The sequence below is a fragment of the Phaethon aethereus genome, assembly GCF_964289735.1.
Source record: "Phaethon aethereus genome assembly, chromosome: 15".
Classification (NCBI taxonomy): domain Eukaryota; kingdom Metazoa; phylum Chordata; class Aves; order Phaethontiformes; family Phaethontidae; genus Phaethon; species Phaethon aethereus.
In genome coordinates, this window is record NC_138591.1 from 8,415,211 (window position 1) to 8,434,162 (window position 18,952).

At 36.5% G+C, this 18,952-nt stretch overlaps 1 protein-coding gene across 2 annotated transcripts in view; it reads right to left on the bottom strand.

The window, feature by feature from the left end:
• Nucleotides 1-18,952, bottom strand: part of CYTH3 (cytohesin 3) — a gene marked incomplete at both ends in the record, with an annotated part of 48,879 nt that overhangs the window by 13,859 nt on the left and 16,068 nt on the right. The window contains 4 exons of one of the 2 annotated variants that reach the window (XM_082006962.1): nt 3,109-3,227; nt 7,470-7,536; nt 7,968-8,032; nt 8,604-8,686. In XM_082006962.1, coding sequence (XP_081863088.1) covers nt 3,109-3,227; nt 7,470-7,536; nt 7,968-8,032; nt 8,604-8,686 — 334 coding nt within the window. Of the gene's footprint in view, nt 1-3,108; nt 3,228-7,469; nt 7,537-7,967; nt 8,033-8,603; nt 9,163-18,952 lie in introns of those variants that run through there. The other variant, XM_082006961.1, reaches the window with a different exon arrangement.

Below are 18,952 nucleotides of genomic sequence, written 5' to 3' on the forward strand. Positions count from 1 at the left end.
ATGAGCCAAATTATACTTTGTTTGATGCAAAGGCGTTTAAATGCAAAATTAACATTTAAACATTAATGAACACAAAACTGTTTGGATGAAGACAGAATTTAGTCTACACCATCACTGAGTTCGTATGCCAGAAGCATAAAGGTTTATAATCCTCAGGGTGAGCTTTAAATACATCACCAAGACAGAATGTTGCATATCAGCCTCCACCCAAAAATACAAAGGTGTGCACCCACCAAGAATTATCTGTTGCATTACTAACCGCATAGTCAGACTAACCTGTAACACTCACGAGTAAATACCTTAAAATGAACTTTCATTCATTAGTATATCCCCATATTGTTTACAGAAAAACACATCAGCTCTGTCCAGCAAAAACAAAGCAATTCTCATCAAATTTACTAACGCACAATTCAACCACATGACTACTTTTCAGTGCAGTGAAGTGGCATAATAGTATGACAGAGAGCACGCAATAGGGGTACTTACTCTAAGCCAAATATTGATTTTGCTTATATGTATGTAAAGCTGCAGTAATTCAGAACCAATATTAGCCTCATACTCTAATTTTTGCTCTTCTAGGTTTTAATGTAGACTAGATTAATACTTGTGCCGGGTACAGTGCCAAAGACACAAGCCAAATATCAAGAAAGGTCTAGGAAGCCACTTAAAAAAAGTATGTGAAGACTTACCCACATATGAAGAAATCTTAAATCTTTTATGGGATGTAATTAAACCCCTATTTATTGTACATTTTTAGGTATTATCTCATTCCATTTTACCATTCTTTTTTTTCAGTTTGCTTAGTGCTGTAACACTATAAAAGTCAGTAATTTAAAATATATCTCTTTATATCAGAATGTTACACAAATATTTCATCCTGTTGACTATCCCGGTCTAGTCTTCAGCTATATTTAGCTAGAATGCAGAAATAATTCATGATGGGCCCCCAAGAGGGAGTGTCAAAGTAAAAGAGAATGTCCTCAGACTCCAAATGCCTTGATGAAAGATAGTACATAACTCCACAAAAACTTATCTATAATATGCGCTGCCATTTCCATAGCACAAGTCACTTATTATCCTGTTTCTGAGGTAGTCAGTCACAAAAGCAAAACCACAAAGTCACAAAGCAGTTTAAGACCACCTCAGTTGTCACAGTTTATTTTATTGCAGTGTGTTTATTTTACCCCAGGACCTAAAGGCCTAATACATTATTTTCAGAGGAATATGAATAAAAATCATTAGGATTCTAGGAAATTGACACTGCAGTTCAAAGGAGCATGATAAACCAATTCCCCATTCCAGACTTGACTACCTTGAAACTTCCATATGCATTCCTGAAAATCAGACTGTCATCTCCTCACCCCACTCTCCCCTTACTAATTCATATAAGAAAAAACATAGACAGAAGTACCATTTGCTTTCCTATTACCATATTAATATTACACACTTCACAGAAATTAAGAAACATGCAAAAAACACTTAAAGTAGACTGACTGGATACATTGAATAAAAGCTCATTTTAAAGCAAAAAACCAATTTTAAATTTCTTTTTGACTTCAACTGCTCCTTAAAATGGATAGGCTGCTTCTGCCTTGTGGCAAAATAGGAACAGCATGTTCATTTTTTCTAAGATTTTATTATCCAGTTGATAGATTTACACAAAATTTCCTGATCAAATTTGCTATTCAGTATGACCACTACATTTGACTGTATTTAAGTCTGGAAAAATTCAGAAGATATAATTGAATTGCATATCTACCTGTATACATACTCAATATTAAGAAACGTTGCCCTGTATTTTCAGATTAGACCACAGTGCTGCCCAGCAGCATCCCTGCCAGGGATGCAAAAGAATGAGCAATATATTTTTTTCATTTTAAATGTGAACCTATAAATAGTCACACGAATATTATTGATGACTCCAATGAGTCTGGACATATTGGTAAGACCATTCTGCATGAGTATAGGGATTCTGGGAATAGGGCTAGAAAAACTGGAAGTATTTCAGAAGACAATACCAAGGTAGAATGCAGCTCTCAAACAACAGACTGCTTTATACAAGCTTTGTTACAGTTTTGCAATTATGGACATTCACTTATAAGTGATTTTATAATACCGATTGCCCAAATATTCAAGAGAAACAACATAATGCTGTTGTATAAAAGTTGTTGAAATGTCTACATATACTGTACAGAAACTTCATAGTGAAAATATTTTCAAAACATATATATTACAGTAAAAAATTCCATTAAACCTATTAAAAGTCAGGAGGAAATTGTCAAGCACAAACTAAGCTGTTGATGCTGTAAGCAAATTACAGGTGTGTCAAAAGGGATCTGCCAGAACATATCACTACAGGAGTAAATCCTAAATGAGTCAACTTTTAAAACTCCACAACTGGCATCCAAACCGGAACATGTGCAAGCACGTAGATGCACGTACTCCAACCCACTCTTCACTTCGTCTCTTTCTGCTGCCTTTTTCGAAATCAGTTCCTGGGTTGCACAGCAATGGAAGTAATTTCCATTTTGACTGTGTTTTGCAATAGTATGCATAAATGTGCATGTTGCACGTTTATTGTACTAGGACTGATAAAGATACAGTGCGGCTGCCCTTTGAGATGCCTACTTACTAATGGGAAGTTTGTGCACAGGGAAGAAGACAACACTAAAACCTGCTTACAACTATTGTCCCAGGAACTAGCCATTTTAGTAAGAAATTTCTTTACTATCCAATTATTAGTTATTGTAAATCACTCCTTGCCTGGGCACAGTATCAAGAGTTACCGGAACTGCTGCAATAAAACTCTCAGACATTCCAAAAGCTCACGGTATTAAATTCTGCACTATAGCCAAATTGAAGAGTATTTTCTCGAAGTAGGAAGTTACAATTAATTAAATATTATTCCACCATGTACCCATTTAACAAGAAACCAGAAAAAAAAAACCTATCGCAATACAGTAAATAGTTTTACTTCCTGCTGTAACTTTTATAAATCTCAGAGTAGTAGAGTAGCTCTCATGCAGCATGTGAAGGGGAAGCTAACTACCAAAACCCGTAAGTACGCTTTGTAAACTCAAGAACAAAGTTTCAATATTTTTATTTTACCTTTCCCCAAGGTAATCTCCAATTACCGTCTTATTTAATCCTTCGCCTTTATAAAGGAACTGTGCAATGTCTTCTGCAGTGTTCTGCAGGAGGTCATTTTCTATCAGAAACTGTATTCCCTAGGAAGAACAATTCCAGAGGAAAAGGAATGTTATGTTTTCTTGCACAAGCATTTGCATAAATACCGCTTACAACATTTGGTATTAATATACTGACACAAACATATACAAAGCACATTAAGAATTATGTTAGCCTACAGATTTTTTTTTTTAATGAAATGGTAAACAGATGTTTTCCAGTTAGATAAGCAATATTTGGTAGTGGTTTAAAGATTAAAATGAGAACACATTTTTAAGGCTAGAAGTACTAGGTGGCAGTCTGAATCCCTCAAAATAGAAATATCAAGTATTAATTGAATAACGTTTCCATGTTGTTCTTTGGAGTGAATGTGTCAGTTGGCCTGTTCACAATATCGGATAAATGTCTGCAGAGACATAATCTGTAAAATCATATAATGAAGAGGTATGTAGGAATAACTTAATTACCACCATGACACAAAATAAAGCATCTGCTATAATCTACAAACTGCAACCCAATACATCAAGCCACTACTTGCAGTAGAAGTCGAGGCTGAAGATACTGAAACTGGTTTAAAAGAGTTTATGCTGACACTGGGATTATCAGTGATATCTGGTTGTGCTGGAACTAACCTATTCACAAAGGACTTGAACTAGACTATTCACAAAGGACTGTTCACAAACCCAAGCTTCTACCACGGAGCTTCTATCAAAGCCAGGAGGAAAGTCTTACCCTGTCCCTCAGTGGGTACTTGATCAAGCCCCTGGACTCCTATGCCTCCATAAATTACTGGCCCTATAACTGCCACACTCTAGGGATGCCCAGAGAACTTTCTGCAAAGTGGCAAAGAAAGGAGACTAAGAGTTATATAACGATTACGTAAAGGATAGAAGGGATGTTATTCCAACACTCAGCAGGTCATGAAGAGATAGTGCTCTTTTCCCACCACACACCCCAGCAAAGATGTTGCTGTTCCTGCTGATTTCATAAAACTGTTAACAGCATGCTAGTGAAAAGTAGAAGTGGCAACAGTTAAGTAACCTTAATGACTTGGATTCCAAATATGTACAGAAGAGCTTCATAAATTATTCCAAATCTTTTCTACTAGATTACTTTAAAATTTCAGAAATATTATAAGTTTTTTGATTTCTGCAAATGGAATATATTTCTTTTTTTATTGCATTACAACTGGGAAAACTTCCATTACTTTTTGATATAGCACAGGAGGCCCTGCAGGAACATTCAAAAAAGTAATTATCCTTCTGTTTGGTTGATTCTGTTTCTTTATAATGAAATTATTACCTGCCTGACAAAAAAAAAAAAAAAAAGTCAATTTTCTGACGTAATTTAACAATGAAAGTGAACTGTGATGTTATAAGGCTTGAAGCTTTTTTTAAAAAGTCTGGAATGCAATTCTCTCAAAATAACTTTATCATCATCTCTAAACTTAATTTCAATGACAGGCTGATATCCTGACTCCGACAACTCAATATTTTTATAAGTCATTTCAGAAGAGACATGATTTCGTTGCAAAGAATATATCCATTTTACCTTGAAGCAGAAATAGCTGAGCTTTCCTCAGAAATGATCCCTTCAAAGCTTATTTGATAACTATTTGTATAACAAATTCAATTGACTACTAAACATAATATTTTTTCCCATACCAAGTTATTCAAAAAGTTTTCTCAGCTCTGTCAACCGGCAGAGAGCCTTGCTTCTAACAAACATCAGAAACAGCAGTTGCAGATTCCCTTGTTCAACACCTGGACCATATTATTCATGCTTAGTGTAAACAGGCTGACCAGAAGAGTTTTTAAGAAGTTATACAAGTTACTGAAAAAGATAATGGACATGAATAGAAGCATGGAAAATGAATTTCTGTGCGCAGAAGCCAATACTTTAACATATTATAAAAATAAATTCTATTTCCCTTTTTCTGGCTGTTTGTCCAGGGGCAGGGCGGGGGGGGGGGGGCCTTAATTTATTCTTAAAATGTTAGAGAACCAGAAGTCAAATAGACAGGAAAAGGAATTTGTCTGGGACAACAACTCCAGCATCTGGAATAAATGGTAAAATAGGTCAGCCAAATACCCATCAACTCCTACGCTATCTTTTGTCTTGATGCAAATTTTCTTTCTGTAGACTGATAGGAGGCAGAAGACAGATGTACTAGTTTGACCGCCCCACACAACATTCATGTCTACAGAACTATTAAAGATTCACTACAAATATTGCATAGATTGTTTTTTTCATCAGTGCAATGAAATCTGCTTTGAATTTCATAGCTTTTACAGTAACTTAATTACAAATTTTGCAGTTATTTAAACCCTGCCTTTGTCATAGAGAATTCATTTTCTGGACCCAACGCAGGCAGTATGGACTTCCAGCGCTGCTAATTTCAAGCACAGCTTTATGTCCTCTGCACAGGAATTCTTGAAGTGTTTTACAAACTTCACCATTATAGCCCTTCCCACGCTAGCTAACCAAATCCAAACAGCAAGGTACGTGATACTACATCACGTAGCTGTGTTAAACACAGCTATTTTGAAAGAGGATTTTCTGGGTGGAGGCAGGAAGAATTACTCTACATGTAGGTTATACACCAGAAAATGTAAAGGTCTTCAAATAAAAACAGTAACAGAAAATTACTTCAGTATGTTCCTGCTAACAGGAAAACATCAGTACTCTTACTTGGTTTTAAAGAAGGAAACTTGGGGGATTCACTGCATGTATTATTACCCCAGTTCTTTCACATTCCTAGCTCCAGAGGCCATTTTCCCACTCATTTATGAATGAAAACCATCTTTTTCGCAATGACCCCATGTCAATTCTCTCAACTTTAGAAGGACATATATTTTAGCTGCCTGTAATTTAAAGTAGCAGCTGCAAACAAGATGATCCAGCTTTAGAGCAGCCAGCTACTGCAGGCCACCACTGATTCATAGACATTATTAAGAAATTACTACTGTAAGTCTATTTAACCACATTTAAATCATGTTACAGTAGCAATATGGCCACGGCATCTATTTATAGAAATAATTTCACCCAACAAGAACTGTAACAAAAAATAGTTCATATTGGAATGAAAGCATCTGACATCATCCTGTGACTTTGCCACAAACTTCTAGGATGTGAAAGAGCTGGAGGACAACAGCAAACTATCAGGATATTTGGGGATATTCTGATCTCAACAGAACTGAAGTTAGGCAGTCACCAAAATGGAAAATAAAGGACAAGGTCAGAAGCTTAAAAAGGGTTCTACATCTCAAAGTACTTGAGTTTTTCGGTAAATTGAAACCCGCCTGAAGAATAGCAGCCATCACTGTACTTGGACCATGACAGAAAAGCCACCAAAATGTAACTCAATTCAATACAACTGGACAGAAAACATGTCAGGAACCAACACAGAAAAACAAATGCTAAACAATTTCCAAAAAGACCTTAAAGAAGGCTCTTCACAAATTCAAAATGGAATCTCAATTACAAACAACAGAAGGCAGAAGAACAAAGCAAGGAAGACATAAAATGAAAAGTAAAGGCTAAAGGTCAAATATGTCAAAACAGCTCTTAAATGTGTTGGGAAGGTCTGTAAGAGTACGTGCAGGTCCCCAAATTTTCCAGAAAATTAACAATTATTTAAGAAAAGTAGAGGCACTGCAGTGAAATGCACTACTTTACTTTTTAGCTAAATGCACAGTAGACTTCTTGAAATTGGTAACCAAGCTTCTACCTGCAGGTGTTTGTACAAGACATATAGGTACACATATATATGTATATAAACGTTCATACATGCCTTTTTCACAAACAGAATTTAGATATGCAAATATGAAAGTCCATATGAGAACAAATTAAAAAACATGTTAGAGGTATTTTAGAAGAAACAAAAATAGGAGGGCATAAAAAAACCAAAAGTATGGCCTCGCTAATAACCAAACACCAAAGTATTTTTAGAATTATATTTGACATATCAAAAAAGAACACCTCTATCAGGTACAAACAATCTTTCTGTGAGCCAGCTCAATCAATACCTGGTATATTTGATTGTTGATAAATAACCTCCGTTATCAAAAAAGGTTTGCTTAAGTGAAAAAAGCATACATGACTGCAAATGACTAGAGGACTGCTTCTAATTTAACCCTCTGCTCGGTGTGTTACAGGATATACAAATAAGGCCTGTGAATTTATATTATCAGAAATGTTTTCTTAAGAAACAAACATATTTGTCATAGAACATATTGCAAGCAGGAATTTGATTCCTGACAAGTGGGGAAAAAATTCTCTACCTTCTTAGGGTCCATGTTGAATTTCTTCCTTCCCATGGCTATTTGCTTATTTCTTTGTGTAGTTTTGCTACACATAGAGAAAAAGAAGAAACAACAAAGGGTTATCAGTTGCTCTTTTACAAAAACAACTTCTGGATGAGATTCTTTTAATTTATATTTTGGCTACTTTGTATTTTCTATTACAAAAACAAGACATTCACTTTTTGTAAGGGAGAAAACAATGTTACCATTTTCAATTCTTTCAAGTGATTGCCGCTTCAGAGAACTATATAATTATCAATTGGACAGTCTAAATATTACATTCTATCCAACATATTCTCTATCCAAATGAATGACACACCTGAACAGGATCAAGTCAGGCTTTAGAGACATTATAACTGACTGAATAAAGGTTATCCAATGTTTGTTTAGCATGATAAAGCTTATTTTTATTTGCTATGCCTGGAAGATCTGTTCCAAGGTCTTACTGAATCATGTCCATATGTTAGCATTACTTACCTTTCTTCTACACTAGTCAGATTATCAATTTCTGTCATAACCTCAGCAATTTCAAATTTTAATCGCTGCCAAAAGAAGGAAGGACAATATGTTAACCTACATGAAAACACTTTTTGAAATCATCTGTCATATATTAACATGATCAATTAGGTTTTATTTTCTAGTATTTGCTAGTCACCTGAAGAAAAGTGATGAATCTTACAGCTTCCTTCAATATTTAGCTTAAAGATTTTACCACAACTGAATGACTGTTACACTCACGGATCTGAACTCCCAGTGTACGCTCATGTCAGAGCATCAAGACCAGATTGCCATTACCAATTTCAGTATAAGATTTCTTTACCCAGATTTCTCACTCACTACTACCCTGTATGCAAATCTGCTGTTTAATGAGTTCTTGATTACACAAATCAAAATGTGTACATATGCACATATTGTGTTACATAAATACAGAAGTCATCATTTTTAAAAGCACACAAATGATGCATAGATCCTATTCATTATTAGTAAGATTTAGCTTAAGCCATTTATATGCTTTTAAAAGCATTACCTGGAATTCATACCTAGGTGTGCAGTTTACTGTAACTTAATCTACTGAAGCAGTCTTCTAAAGATCTTTATAGATAAATCAATTACCTCAATATCATCAATCAGTTCTTTCTTCCTGCGACGAATATTTAAAAGCTCTTCTCTTTCTTCTATGGAGAGGTCATCAGGCACTAGAATAGAGCAAAACGTACAGTCTTTTAGCATTTGCAAATGTACCTCATCGCAGAAAACTGAATGAACCTGATTAAGAAAAATAAGTTTACATGAAGTATCAGGGCATTTTTTTAATCTGGGATCATTTTCTGGGAAAAAAAGGAAACAACAACTCAAACAAACAAATCAAAAAAAAAATCAAACCACCAAACCTAATTTATCATTTTTATAAAGCAGAATTCTAATAAGTAAGGTAATTGAATGAATGACTATGGACAGAAACTATCTTTCAAAAGAAAGTTATACAATCAAAAGGAACTTGTTATCATATAATATGTGGTAAGATTTGGCTCTACAGCTTAATTGCCAAATTCAAGTCTGATATCGTTCCAACTATTTCAGTAACAACCAAAATTCTTCATGTAAATGATTAATGATTCAAAAGACATGACTATCTTTCAGGCAAAAAAGCCAAAGAAAAGCCAAAACTATATACAACTCATCACCAAGATGTGTATCCTGGTGCCGATTTCAGACAACATCAGAAGGTATTCAGAATACCTTCACCAAGTTGCTTTGTAGAGCAGAGATGCAGGTAAGTAAAATACTGGTAACATCTTTAACAGCAAATACTTTCTATCAGTAGGGTATATAAATAAATACACAGCCAGAATCAGTTATTTAACACAGTGTATCACAAACTTATGTTTTTCTATAACATCATTTAAGTGAGTTTGAAGTATTTAAGGCAATTTTAGGTCTCTCCTTGGCTATGCTAAAACACGTTACCCTGTTGATAAAAATTATTTGCTACTGAAGATGCAAATGTATTTCTGTACATGGCTACGGCTGTCACTCACTCTAGCAGCAGCCCCTTACCCTGTAGTTTCTGCCTGACAACCAGCAAATGTGAAAACGTATTCACACAAAACCTCTGCTTTTCTTGAGCAATTAGATTTTCCCTAGCAAGAAACTTCTTTGGACAGAGATTAGTCTCTCTCACTTGTACAGCACTAGATGCCAACCACAAACATTCACCTCCTTTGCAATGATCCTATAATAACAGTTTTAATGCTACCCACTTTCTTGGAAATAGCTCCTTAATTACAGGACAGCTTTTCCTTCTAGCTCAGTAAAATGGAACAACAACAAAATTATTAAGATATTTAAATGGTTCTGTCCCAACAGCTACACACAACAAATGCAGTCATCTGGGATGGCCAAAACTGTTCCTTTATGTCATATACACACATAACAGACTGTAGCAACAGGACCACAAGCAAAGTTTCAGCTTGACAGGAGATTTCTAAAGACATGTTTGAAACACAGCCTCTGTTCAAATCTTAATAATGAAATACATTGATTATTTTCAACATCCAGCGGTTAAGCTCCTTTCTTTTCAGAATGTGAATCATAACATAAAATGCAAATGGCAACAGACCTTGTTAGACATGAAGTAATTATGGCAAATGTTCTCATTTAACTACTCCAGATACAAACACGATTAAATTACTTCCAGTTTAGGAAATGACAGTCTTCTGTTGAACAAATACCAGACTTCAGTATGTCTACCTGCTTTTTCCCTTCATCTCCTTAGAAACCCACCCAACTCCTAAAAATTCCTTGCATGCAGATACCAGCAAGATTCTTTTCACATCAAACCTTATAAATTCCCATGCCTACATCACATCTTTGTCTTTCGTGTATACTCTAAGATCTGAAACCATCAAAACTCAAGATGTTTTAGGGCTTTTATGAACACTATGTACATATACATACCACAAATATTCCAATTAGTTAACTGAAGACTGACAAAAAAAAAAATTAAGACTGTTACCCAATGTTGATTACTAAAAGGCAAACAGTGTATATTCAATCACACTCTTAACTAAGAAGTATGCTCAAGCATCCTTAAAGCATTTTTGTAGTATGACACTGGTAGATGAAATGAGATTAAAATTTTGCAGTGCCAGTATTAGTAAGAGTTCTTCATTTTTTAAACTTTTTGCCACAGCAGACATTTTGCCACAGAGACATTAACTCTCACCTTCATTGGCAACTGGAAATACTAATCAGAACCCAAACTGAAAATAATCGTTAAGCATTAAATATTTAGAATTCATAGATGGTGCTTAATTTTTCTTCAAGATGAGTTACAAAATCTCTGTATTAGCCACTATCACAAACTCTTCCCAAAGCAAATGTCAGTGAGTGGTATTACCTCATGGTGAAAGCTCCTTGGGACAGGTTTGGAATATATAGAACAAGTGAAACTGCTATTTAAAATCAGCACAAATTGTGACAGTTTTCTATGCTCACCCTCCACAGAAAAGAAATCAAACACTTCACTTTTCCTACAGCACCCAAAGACTGACTGCTGTGTTTTTTCCTTTCCTCTGATCGCAGCCGCAGCAGAGAGAGACAAACCCTCACAGTATAATTAATGATGCTGTTAGACAAAAAGGAAATAAACTAAATGGAGTCAGACTGCCTTCTGCATTGGGGAATTACATCAAGTATCTATCTGCCAGATGCAAGGCAATAAAAGTCTGGTGGAAAAGAAGATTCTGCACTTGGAGAGCACTTAGAAGATAGCACTTAGAGAAAACCACACATTAATGCAACATCTTTAAATAATGGTATTAATATCAGAGCCAAAAGATTCCAGTATGTTTTAATAAGAATAAAAGAACCAGGATACAACTAAGCAAGGGTTATAGTACAGCTCAGCTTCCAGAAACTATTGGTATAGCCGGTATTTTACTTCCAGTCTCACCAGCAGCACAAAGAAGGCATGACTGACTTGTCAGGATGACTCCCAGGTACACTGTCCTGTGCACGTGTGCAGGATATTCAAGATGTTTGCCTTATCCTCATCCTTCTATTGGTTGTATATCATCACTGCCTCCCTTCTCCAGTGCTGCTGTTCATGAGAGAACTCAGCAATGGGAAAAGGAACTCACACACACACACAAAAAAAAAGTTCGGAAGAGACTCTATGTGGCATTACAGCCTGCAACTTCAGAGGCTGAAGGTGTCTGCTCCAGGAGGCTAAGGTGACTTTATGTCTATTGTCCTGTTGTTTCAATTCTCCGTCTTAAAAGAAAATTTAACAATACTTCTGTATTTCAATGAAAGTTTTTGAAATACTGACATTGAAGGATGTTCCTACCTTACCTGAAAGAAAGAGTGGAAGATATTGAACTGCAGCTAAAAAAACCAAAACAACCCACTAACACAAAAGGGCACCTACCATTAGTTAAGCCTTCTCCTTACAAGTAAGGAACAGTAAGAATCTACTCTGCATTTTTCACGTCAATTATTCTTTGCTTTTCATTGATCCCTAATGATTCAAAACCACCTAGAAAACATTAAAAACCCTACATCCTAGTTCTAAATAGATAAAATGTCTCCTCAGTGATAGACTCAAATGGTAATCGGTCCTTCTAACTTGAGCACGAGGTGCCTTATGCAACCTGCAACACTGGGACCACAGTGAGAGCCTGAAAATAATTTTCTTTGGAAAGCAAACCTGTAGAGCTGGGATGCCTAGGTGTTTTTAGAAAATGGAATAAGCACTTCGAATATTTCCAGTTTGAAAAGAAAAATATTAATTTTATTTATTCAAAAAATTTGAAAACCACAGTTGAGATGTTTGGCGTCAAGGCTGACGTTAAACTCATGGCAAGCAAACGGGAGATCAAAAATGACGGATGAATAACAACAGTGCATTAAAATATCTTTACAGTCCTAAGCAAATATTGCAGATACATGATAAGTGATGATCAGCCCTGGCAAGACCCCTTCCATAAGCCACCTTTTTGACTTCAGCAGCTAGAACACTTCTGCTTTTTCTAACCTTGCGTTCACATATCTTCCATTAGAGCTCATAGAGCATGTATTAAGTATTTGTTCTGTAAGACAAATTTTCTAGCTCTCCTTTCCAAGTAATTTCCAAGTTTTTTCTCTTTCACCAATCTAAACACAAAGTAGACAGGATGGGAGGAGTTAGCATGAACATTTAAATACTAAAAAAGAACAAAGGCATTTCAATATAGTGAATAAACTGCAGCTGCAGCGTGCTTTCATGCTATCTTCTAATCTTTAAATAAAGACAATGTTCTAATGTAAGTCTTTTGTGTGAAAATCTTTTCACTTACAGCGAGAACATTTCCTTTCTCTAAACCAGAGTTTCAGCTACTACTAACTAGAAAGTCAATATATCTACTGATATTTTATTTAAAAGGAACAAAGTTGTTGAAAGTACAAATTCTTGGCCAAGTAGGAAGACATGAAAACACAACACCATATTTGTTGCTACAACTGCTACTCCTACTACCAACAGAAAAAAAAAAAAAGAAAAAAATTAATATATTCCAACTTGGCCTATCTCTGTTCAATTACTGTAACCGATCTAAACATACTTAAATGAATTTCCTGTAAACAAACACTTATTGGAATACACACTTTTAATCCTAGTTTGTTTACTCTAAATGTGTTAGGAAAAAAGGGCAAACAAAAACCAAACTGTGGCTTGCCACAGAAATCAGTGTATTGTCCTGCAGTTATGATCTCATTTTGTTAAATAATTTTCCACTACTGACAATGCAAGTACAGTATCCAAACAAGAGCATTAGCCCAGAACTCTGACATTTATGAAGACATAAGAAGCATTTTTGAGCAAGCAGGCACCAAAAGACTTTTCCAGATTAAGAAAGAAATACAACAGATCAACTTGCAAAGAAAGTCCCCCAGGTTAGTGAAAATTAGGAACAAATCCCGTAATAGGAGACAGAAATCTAGTACTTTCCAAGTCCATGCCCCTTCATGTCTTTCAGTAGCAAAAATTAAATTCTTTACAATTCTCCAATGGTATTATATGAACAAAAGCTCCAGGGGGGTGGGGGGGTTGGTTTTTTTGGTTTGGTTTTTGGGATTTTTTTTTTTTTTTTTTTTAAACTTATTAGCCTTTTGATCAGCAGCCACTGGCCAAGGTGTAAAGCAATCTCACTCCACCACTGCAACTAATTTCAGAGTTCAGTCACTCAAGAGGACACAGTAAAATAACCAAGAGCCAGCAGAAAGCAAACATCTAACAATATCTAACAACAGATAAAACACTAATTCTATAACCCCACTTATGAAGCAACACAACTCCCTGACTCTCATTGCTCAACTAACTTTTTGGTTTCAGAAAGATAAATATTTTCCTTCTTCCGTGTCAGCCCCAAATTGGTGGTCTTAACTATTTCCATTCCAAGCAAAGAACAATTAGATGGAATTTAATTTTGTTGCAATTGAAACATCTTTCAAGTATAAAGGTATTTACACAACACAAGGCTTAAAACTAAACAAACCTACACAGAATGGGCAGACATGTTTCTTCTGGCCTTTAAAATAATACACATTCATCTCTGAGAACAAATCTGACTGTCTCAGGACATTTGCCTCAGCGGATATTCTCAGGCTATTCTCTCTTCTTTTCCCCCTACATGCTCCCTTTTTTTAAAACTTAATTATAGGAACATTTTCCAGCTTTCAGACGAGATGTATAAACAAAGCTGCGACCACTTGTGGCTATTAGAAATTCCATAGAAGTTTTTGTAGGAGGACATGCTCCTCAATAGATTTATTTCACAGTGCAAAACCAAACTATATCTGCATTAAATTTGATCAGTAGAACTAGCTGGATTTGGTTGCTTCCTTCTGTTAACTACCTTACCGCATCGATCTTTGCTATTTAGTCACCGCTGAACACGTTCCAGCATAGGAGTGATCACCCTTCTATGAAGAGGAGAAATAATCCTCCACACAGTATCCCACAATATCCTTTCACATACGAAAAATTACCAGTCGGTGGTATGAGGAATTTAGGACTGATTCCATGGCTTGCAGAGTTATTTTGAGAGTTTTCAGTCACGAGGGACACTGTGGCCAGAAAGCGCATTAGTGGCCAAACCCAGAAGAGAACCTCAAACTCGCATCCATCATTCTCATTGTTTATCGGCTCGAAATCACACCATTACAAGATGTTCCTGAAAATATTTTTCACTTTAGGATAAGGAGATACTTTACAGGTAAGTTATAGTTAAGATATTGTCCCTTTGTGCTTCTAATAATACGTGGGAGAAAAAAAGCCTAACAATATTAATCCTATTACCACATGAAAATATGTTTTCAGGAATTTAGAGGAAACAATTTCCCTCTGACATGAACCACAAAATTTAAGGTTTGGGGGGGTTTTTTTGGTTTTTTTTACTTCCACTGCAAGGTAAGTTTAATTATACCAGTGACTCATATTCATAATATTTTTTTGAAAGAATAAAAGCATAAAAAATTGTAAATGTTAAGTACATTTTTATTCTATACAGAAGAGAGACAGTAAGGTAACTGCACTGCCAAGGGTGAAATAATTTCTTGTAAAAAACAAACAGTATTTATTCTAATCCATAAGAATTACCTCAAATAAGGCAAGACTATGTTTTTGTCCTGGTCAGAAATAGCCATATATAACTTAATTAGCATTAACATCCCTAGTCAAGCAGAAAGTAGGCAGTTACAAAATCGTGCAAAATCCGGGTCCAGATAACACTCTCTGGGGGAGGGAATCCAATCCATGCGTTTTACCTGCCTCTCAAAAAACATTTGTCTTCAGCTGTCACACACAGAAGAGTGCCGCTCACCATCATACCTGCAAATATGCTTCTGTCTATAAAGGATAAACCACCGTAAATGCATTTCTTGAACCTGACAGAAGAGGAGTTCCTTTGCAGCAAACGACTGCAGCATATGTATCTTTACAAACTGTGTCTGTAGATAACATGAGCAACAACAGCTGTGAAGGGAAAGAAAAGAGTATAAAGGCTTTTTAGATCTCTCAAGTGAGCTGCTAACCCTTGCTGCTAGCTATTAGTTGTACTTCTTAATGGCACTGAAGCACAAACAGATTCTTTACAACAGCTTCAGATCTTCACCTTGCTATACCGATACAGCCATGGAAAGAACCGGAGAGACACCTACCTTGCTTTTTAGTTCCCAATTACACCCTTGACACAGATATTTGCCATTTGAAAGCAGAATGTGTTTAAGTTAATGAGTATTTCTTTTTTACTGTCCATGCTCTGTTATCTTTATGAACAGGCAGTACAAAGGCCACGATTACATTTTATTTACCTCCTTTACATCTTACATTCAATAATGTATCTTATTTCATCAATTTCATGTACTTCCCTTAAGAAGCCAAGTGTTTTGCAACAACAAAGTAAAAGAACCACCTTCAAGCAAATAAAGGAGCATCATTTGGGCAGAAAGAAGAATAAACACATGGCGACCAGCTCTGAGTGAGATTTCACGGGTAGAGAGTTGGTACCAGCTCCCGTACATTCCTGCATCGCTTTTCCACTTGCTGCTCCTAGATATATGATCCTGCCTGGATCCCGTTTTTTCTGAGTTTGTTTTTTGCCAGTTTAGGAGGCCAAACGGTTTCACTGACGGACCTCAGAATTGCCCTCGCCAACACAACAGGCACAGCAGAAACCCCTGGCAGCAAGAAGGTACAGGGGTCAGCGACCCCTCAACGTCAGCCAGCCCCAAAACCAGTGCCGCTCAGCCCCAAAGCCCTTACAGGCTGTATTCTCTAAATCCTAAAAGTAGTTCAACTTGATATTAAAAATAGATAAGTGTGGATTTCCTTTTAGGAGCATTTTCTTTTGAAGTCACTCTATTCTTGCTTCAAGATCAGAAGATGCTTCTAGGCCAACTTTTCTTTCTAAAATATGTAAATACGAATTACTGAATCTGAAAAGAAAGCCGAGTTTAACTTAACATTCTAATTCTCCTACCCAAATACATTAATACTCACATTAATAATATAAAGTGTTAAAATATGCATAGCCATGCATATTTAAGAAGTGCAGAAAAAAATTTATGTTAGCTAATGTGGAAATTATAAAGGCAGATGTTAGCCACACCATAGTGGTATGTGTTTCAGGGAGGGTTATGAACAGATTAGCACAGATACAGGAAATACTATCCAAGATAACATGTTCCTTCATTAGCATCAATTACCAATTACTGTTCAAGAAATCTGGTGAATCACCATTCTGATTACAGTGTTATAGCTATACACTGTCATTTATACTGTCATCTTAACATTATAGTCCTCTTTCAACAAGGAAAACAGTAACAGCAAAGTAATGTGGGATGAACGTAATACTTCGCAGTACCAAGCACCATAAACAAAAATGCACAGTCTTGCATTGTCTTGCAGTTTTAGGAACAGTGGTGCATTTATACTGCTTCAAAATTTTCTTACTTGGCTCTCAGCTTTTTAACAAAATGACTGCATCCAATTTCTTGTCCCCACAGCAAATATGGAGGGGTGATCAGAATCAGCTTTGTGTAGTAAAACCACCAGTATAAATACAGAAAAATTCTTCCAAAAATAAGAGGCCTCGAGCCTTTTCTTTACACTGCATCAGATCAACAAAACACTGTCAAACAGAATCAAATGGGGTTTTTTCTCTCATCCCAATATGTATGCTGCAAGGCAGAGTCTCACAGATAATTTCGGAAGAACTCAGTAATAATTTTCTCCCTATGGAGCACTCATATGTGTAAAACTGGAGAGAGAAATAGGTAGGTTACTTAGTGCTACAGCTGAAATAAAGTAAATTTTCTCTGATGTTTACATTTGAAAGCCTTTGCTTCTATTACATTACAGTAAGCATTAACACAAAATTTAGTCTTTACAGAGTAAAAGTCTGCACATTCTGAATTTCTTTTGTTCAATTTCATAGCAAGATCCAGGTCACAAGAAATTTTAGCACCCCAGAGTGAAAGGATGGTCCAGCAATAACAACAGGAGAGACCATAGGTAACAGCTGACAGCAAATCATGTACCCTCTTGTAATGCAGAACAACAGCCACTTTTTAAGTGGGAGTTTCGGGAAGGAAATCAGGGTTCCCCCTCAGCATTATCTAGGAGGTGAAAGGAACAGGTCACCATGCCAAGTACGCACAGCATAGCTAAGTGACATATTAAAGATACCATGTATTTAATTGAAACCATTCATTCATTCCAGTGAAAAGAAAGGGCAGCTTTGCAGTGGGTTTTGCTCGCCTGCAGCAGGAAGAAAAAATTCTGAAATTAAAAAGCATAGATGGAATAGCTTTCCAAGAGTAAGGTCTTTTAAGCCATAAAATAGAAGCAGTACATATCTTTTAACTTGGAGCATTTATGATTTTGCCCAATAAAAGTGTAGTGTATTACTACATAGAATTATAGAAAGAACGGGATGGAAAGGGACTGGATGGTCCCATGAGCAATTTCTGTGACAACAGTCCACTTCCAATTAAGCCAAGCATATGGGCAATGCTGACAGTAACTAAAAAACATATAAATGACTGCAAGCTTCAGGTAAGCAAGCTTTAACAGATTTCCACTAAGTCTTCAGGCGACTGACATTATGCTGTATAATACAAACACATTATCTAGTTCAAATCCAGATCAGAAAATTAGCAAAGAATACCCATCTTTGTGAGTTACGCTACATTCCCTTTTCAAGTAAAGTGGGAAATGGTTAGCACTGGACTACTTCCAGTCCATCAACCACCACCACAGTCTCTCTCCTCTAAGGGAACAAAAGTGAACACACTCTTCAGCCGACCAGCATGGGAGAGTTATCAGCACAGGCTGCTGATGGAAAACAGGTTGAGCAAGTGGAAGCCCATGCCGACTGGGAAGCTGGATTGCTTGAACTACTGCTGCCACTGACCAGGATTTGGCTCTGTGTTCACTTCAGAGGGCTTGGGATGATTCCTAGCAACTCTGTAGAGGGAAGGCAAAGTTTAAACTACTGACAGGAGAGCAAATCCCCTCTGTCAACTCCTTTTCCTTGTCAACCAAGACAGGAACTCTCTCTCCGCCCCCCCCGCCCCCCCAGCAATCCCCAGGAGTATGTGTAGACAAAAAGGAAAGCAGGGATACTCCATCTCCCGCTGGCACACAACTTCCAGTAGTCCCTGTGAACGACTGGACTAACCACTGATGTCATGCTGCCAATCTAGGCTGCTTTCAGCTCCAGAATCCAAGCATCTTGGACCAAGGATGGGACGACTCCTTCTGAAAGCAGAGATCATTTCATCACCTCTTGGGTGAGGAAGAGGCAAACAAGAACACACTGATTCCTTCAGCTTTTGAAATGCTATGTGAAGGGAAAAAAACCAAAAACTGTAGCAATGTGTTTCAGCTTTGCCCTTACAAAATGGCCGCGTTTCCCACA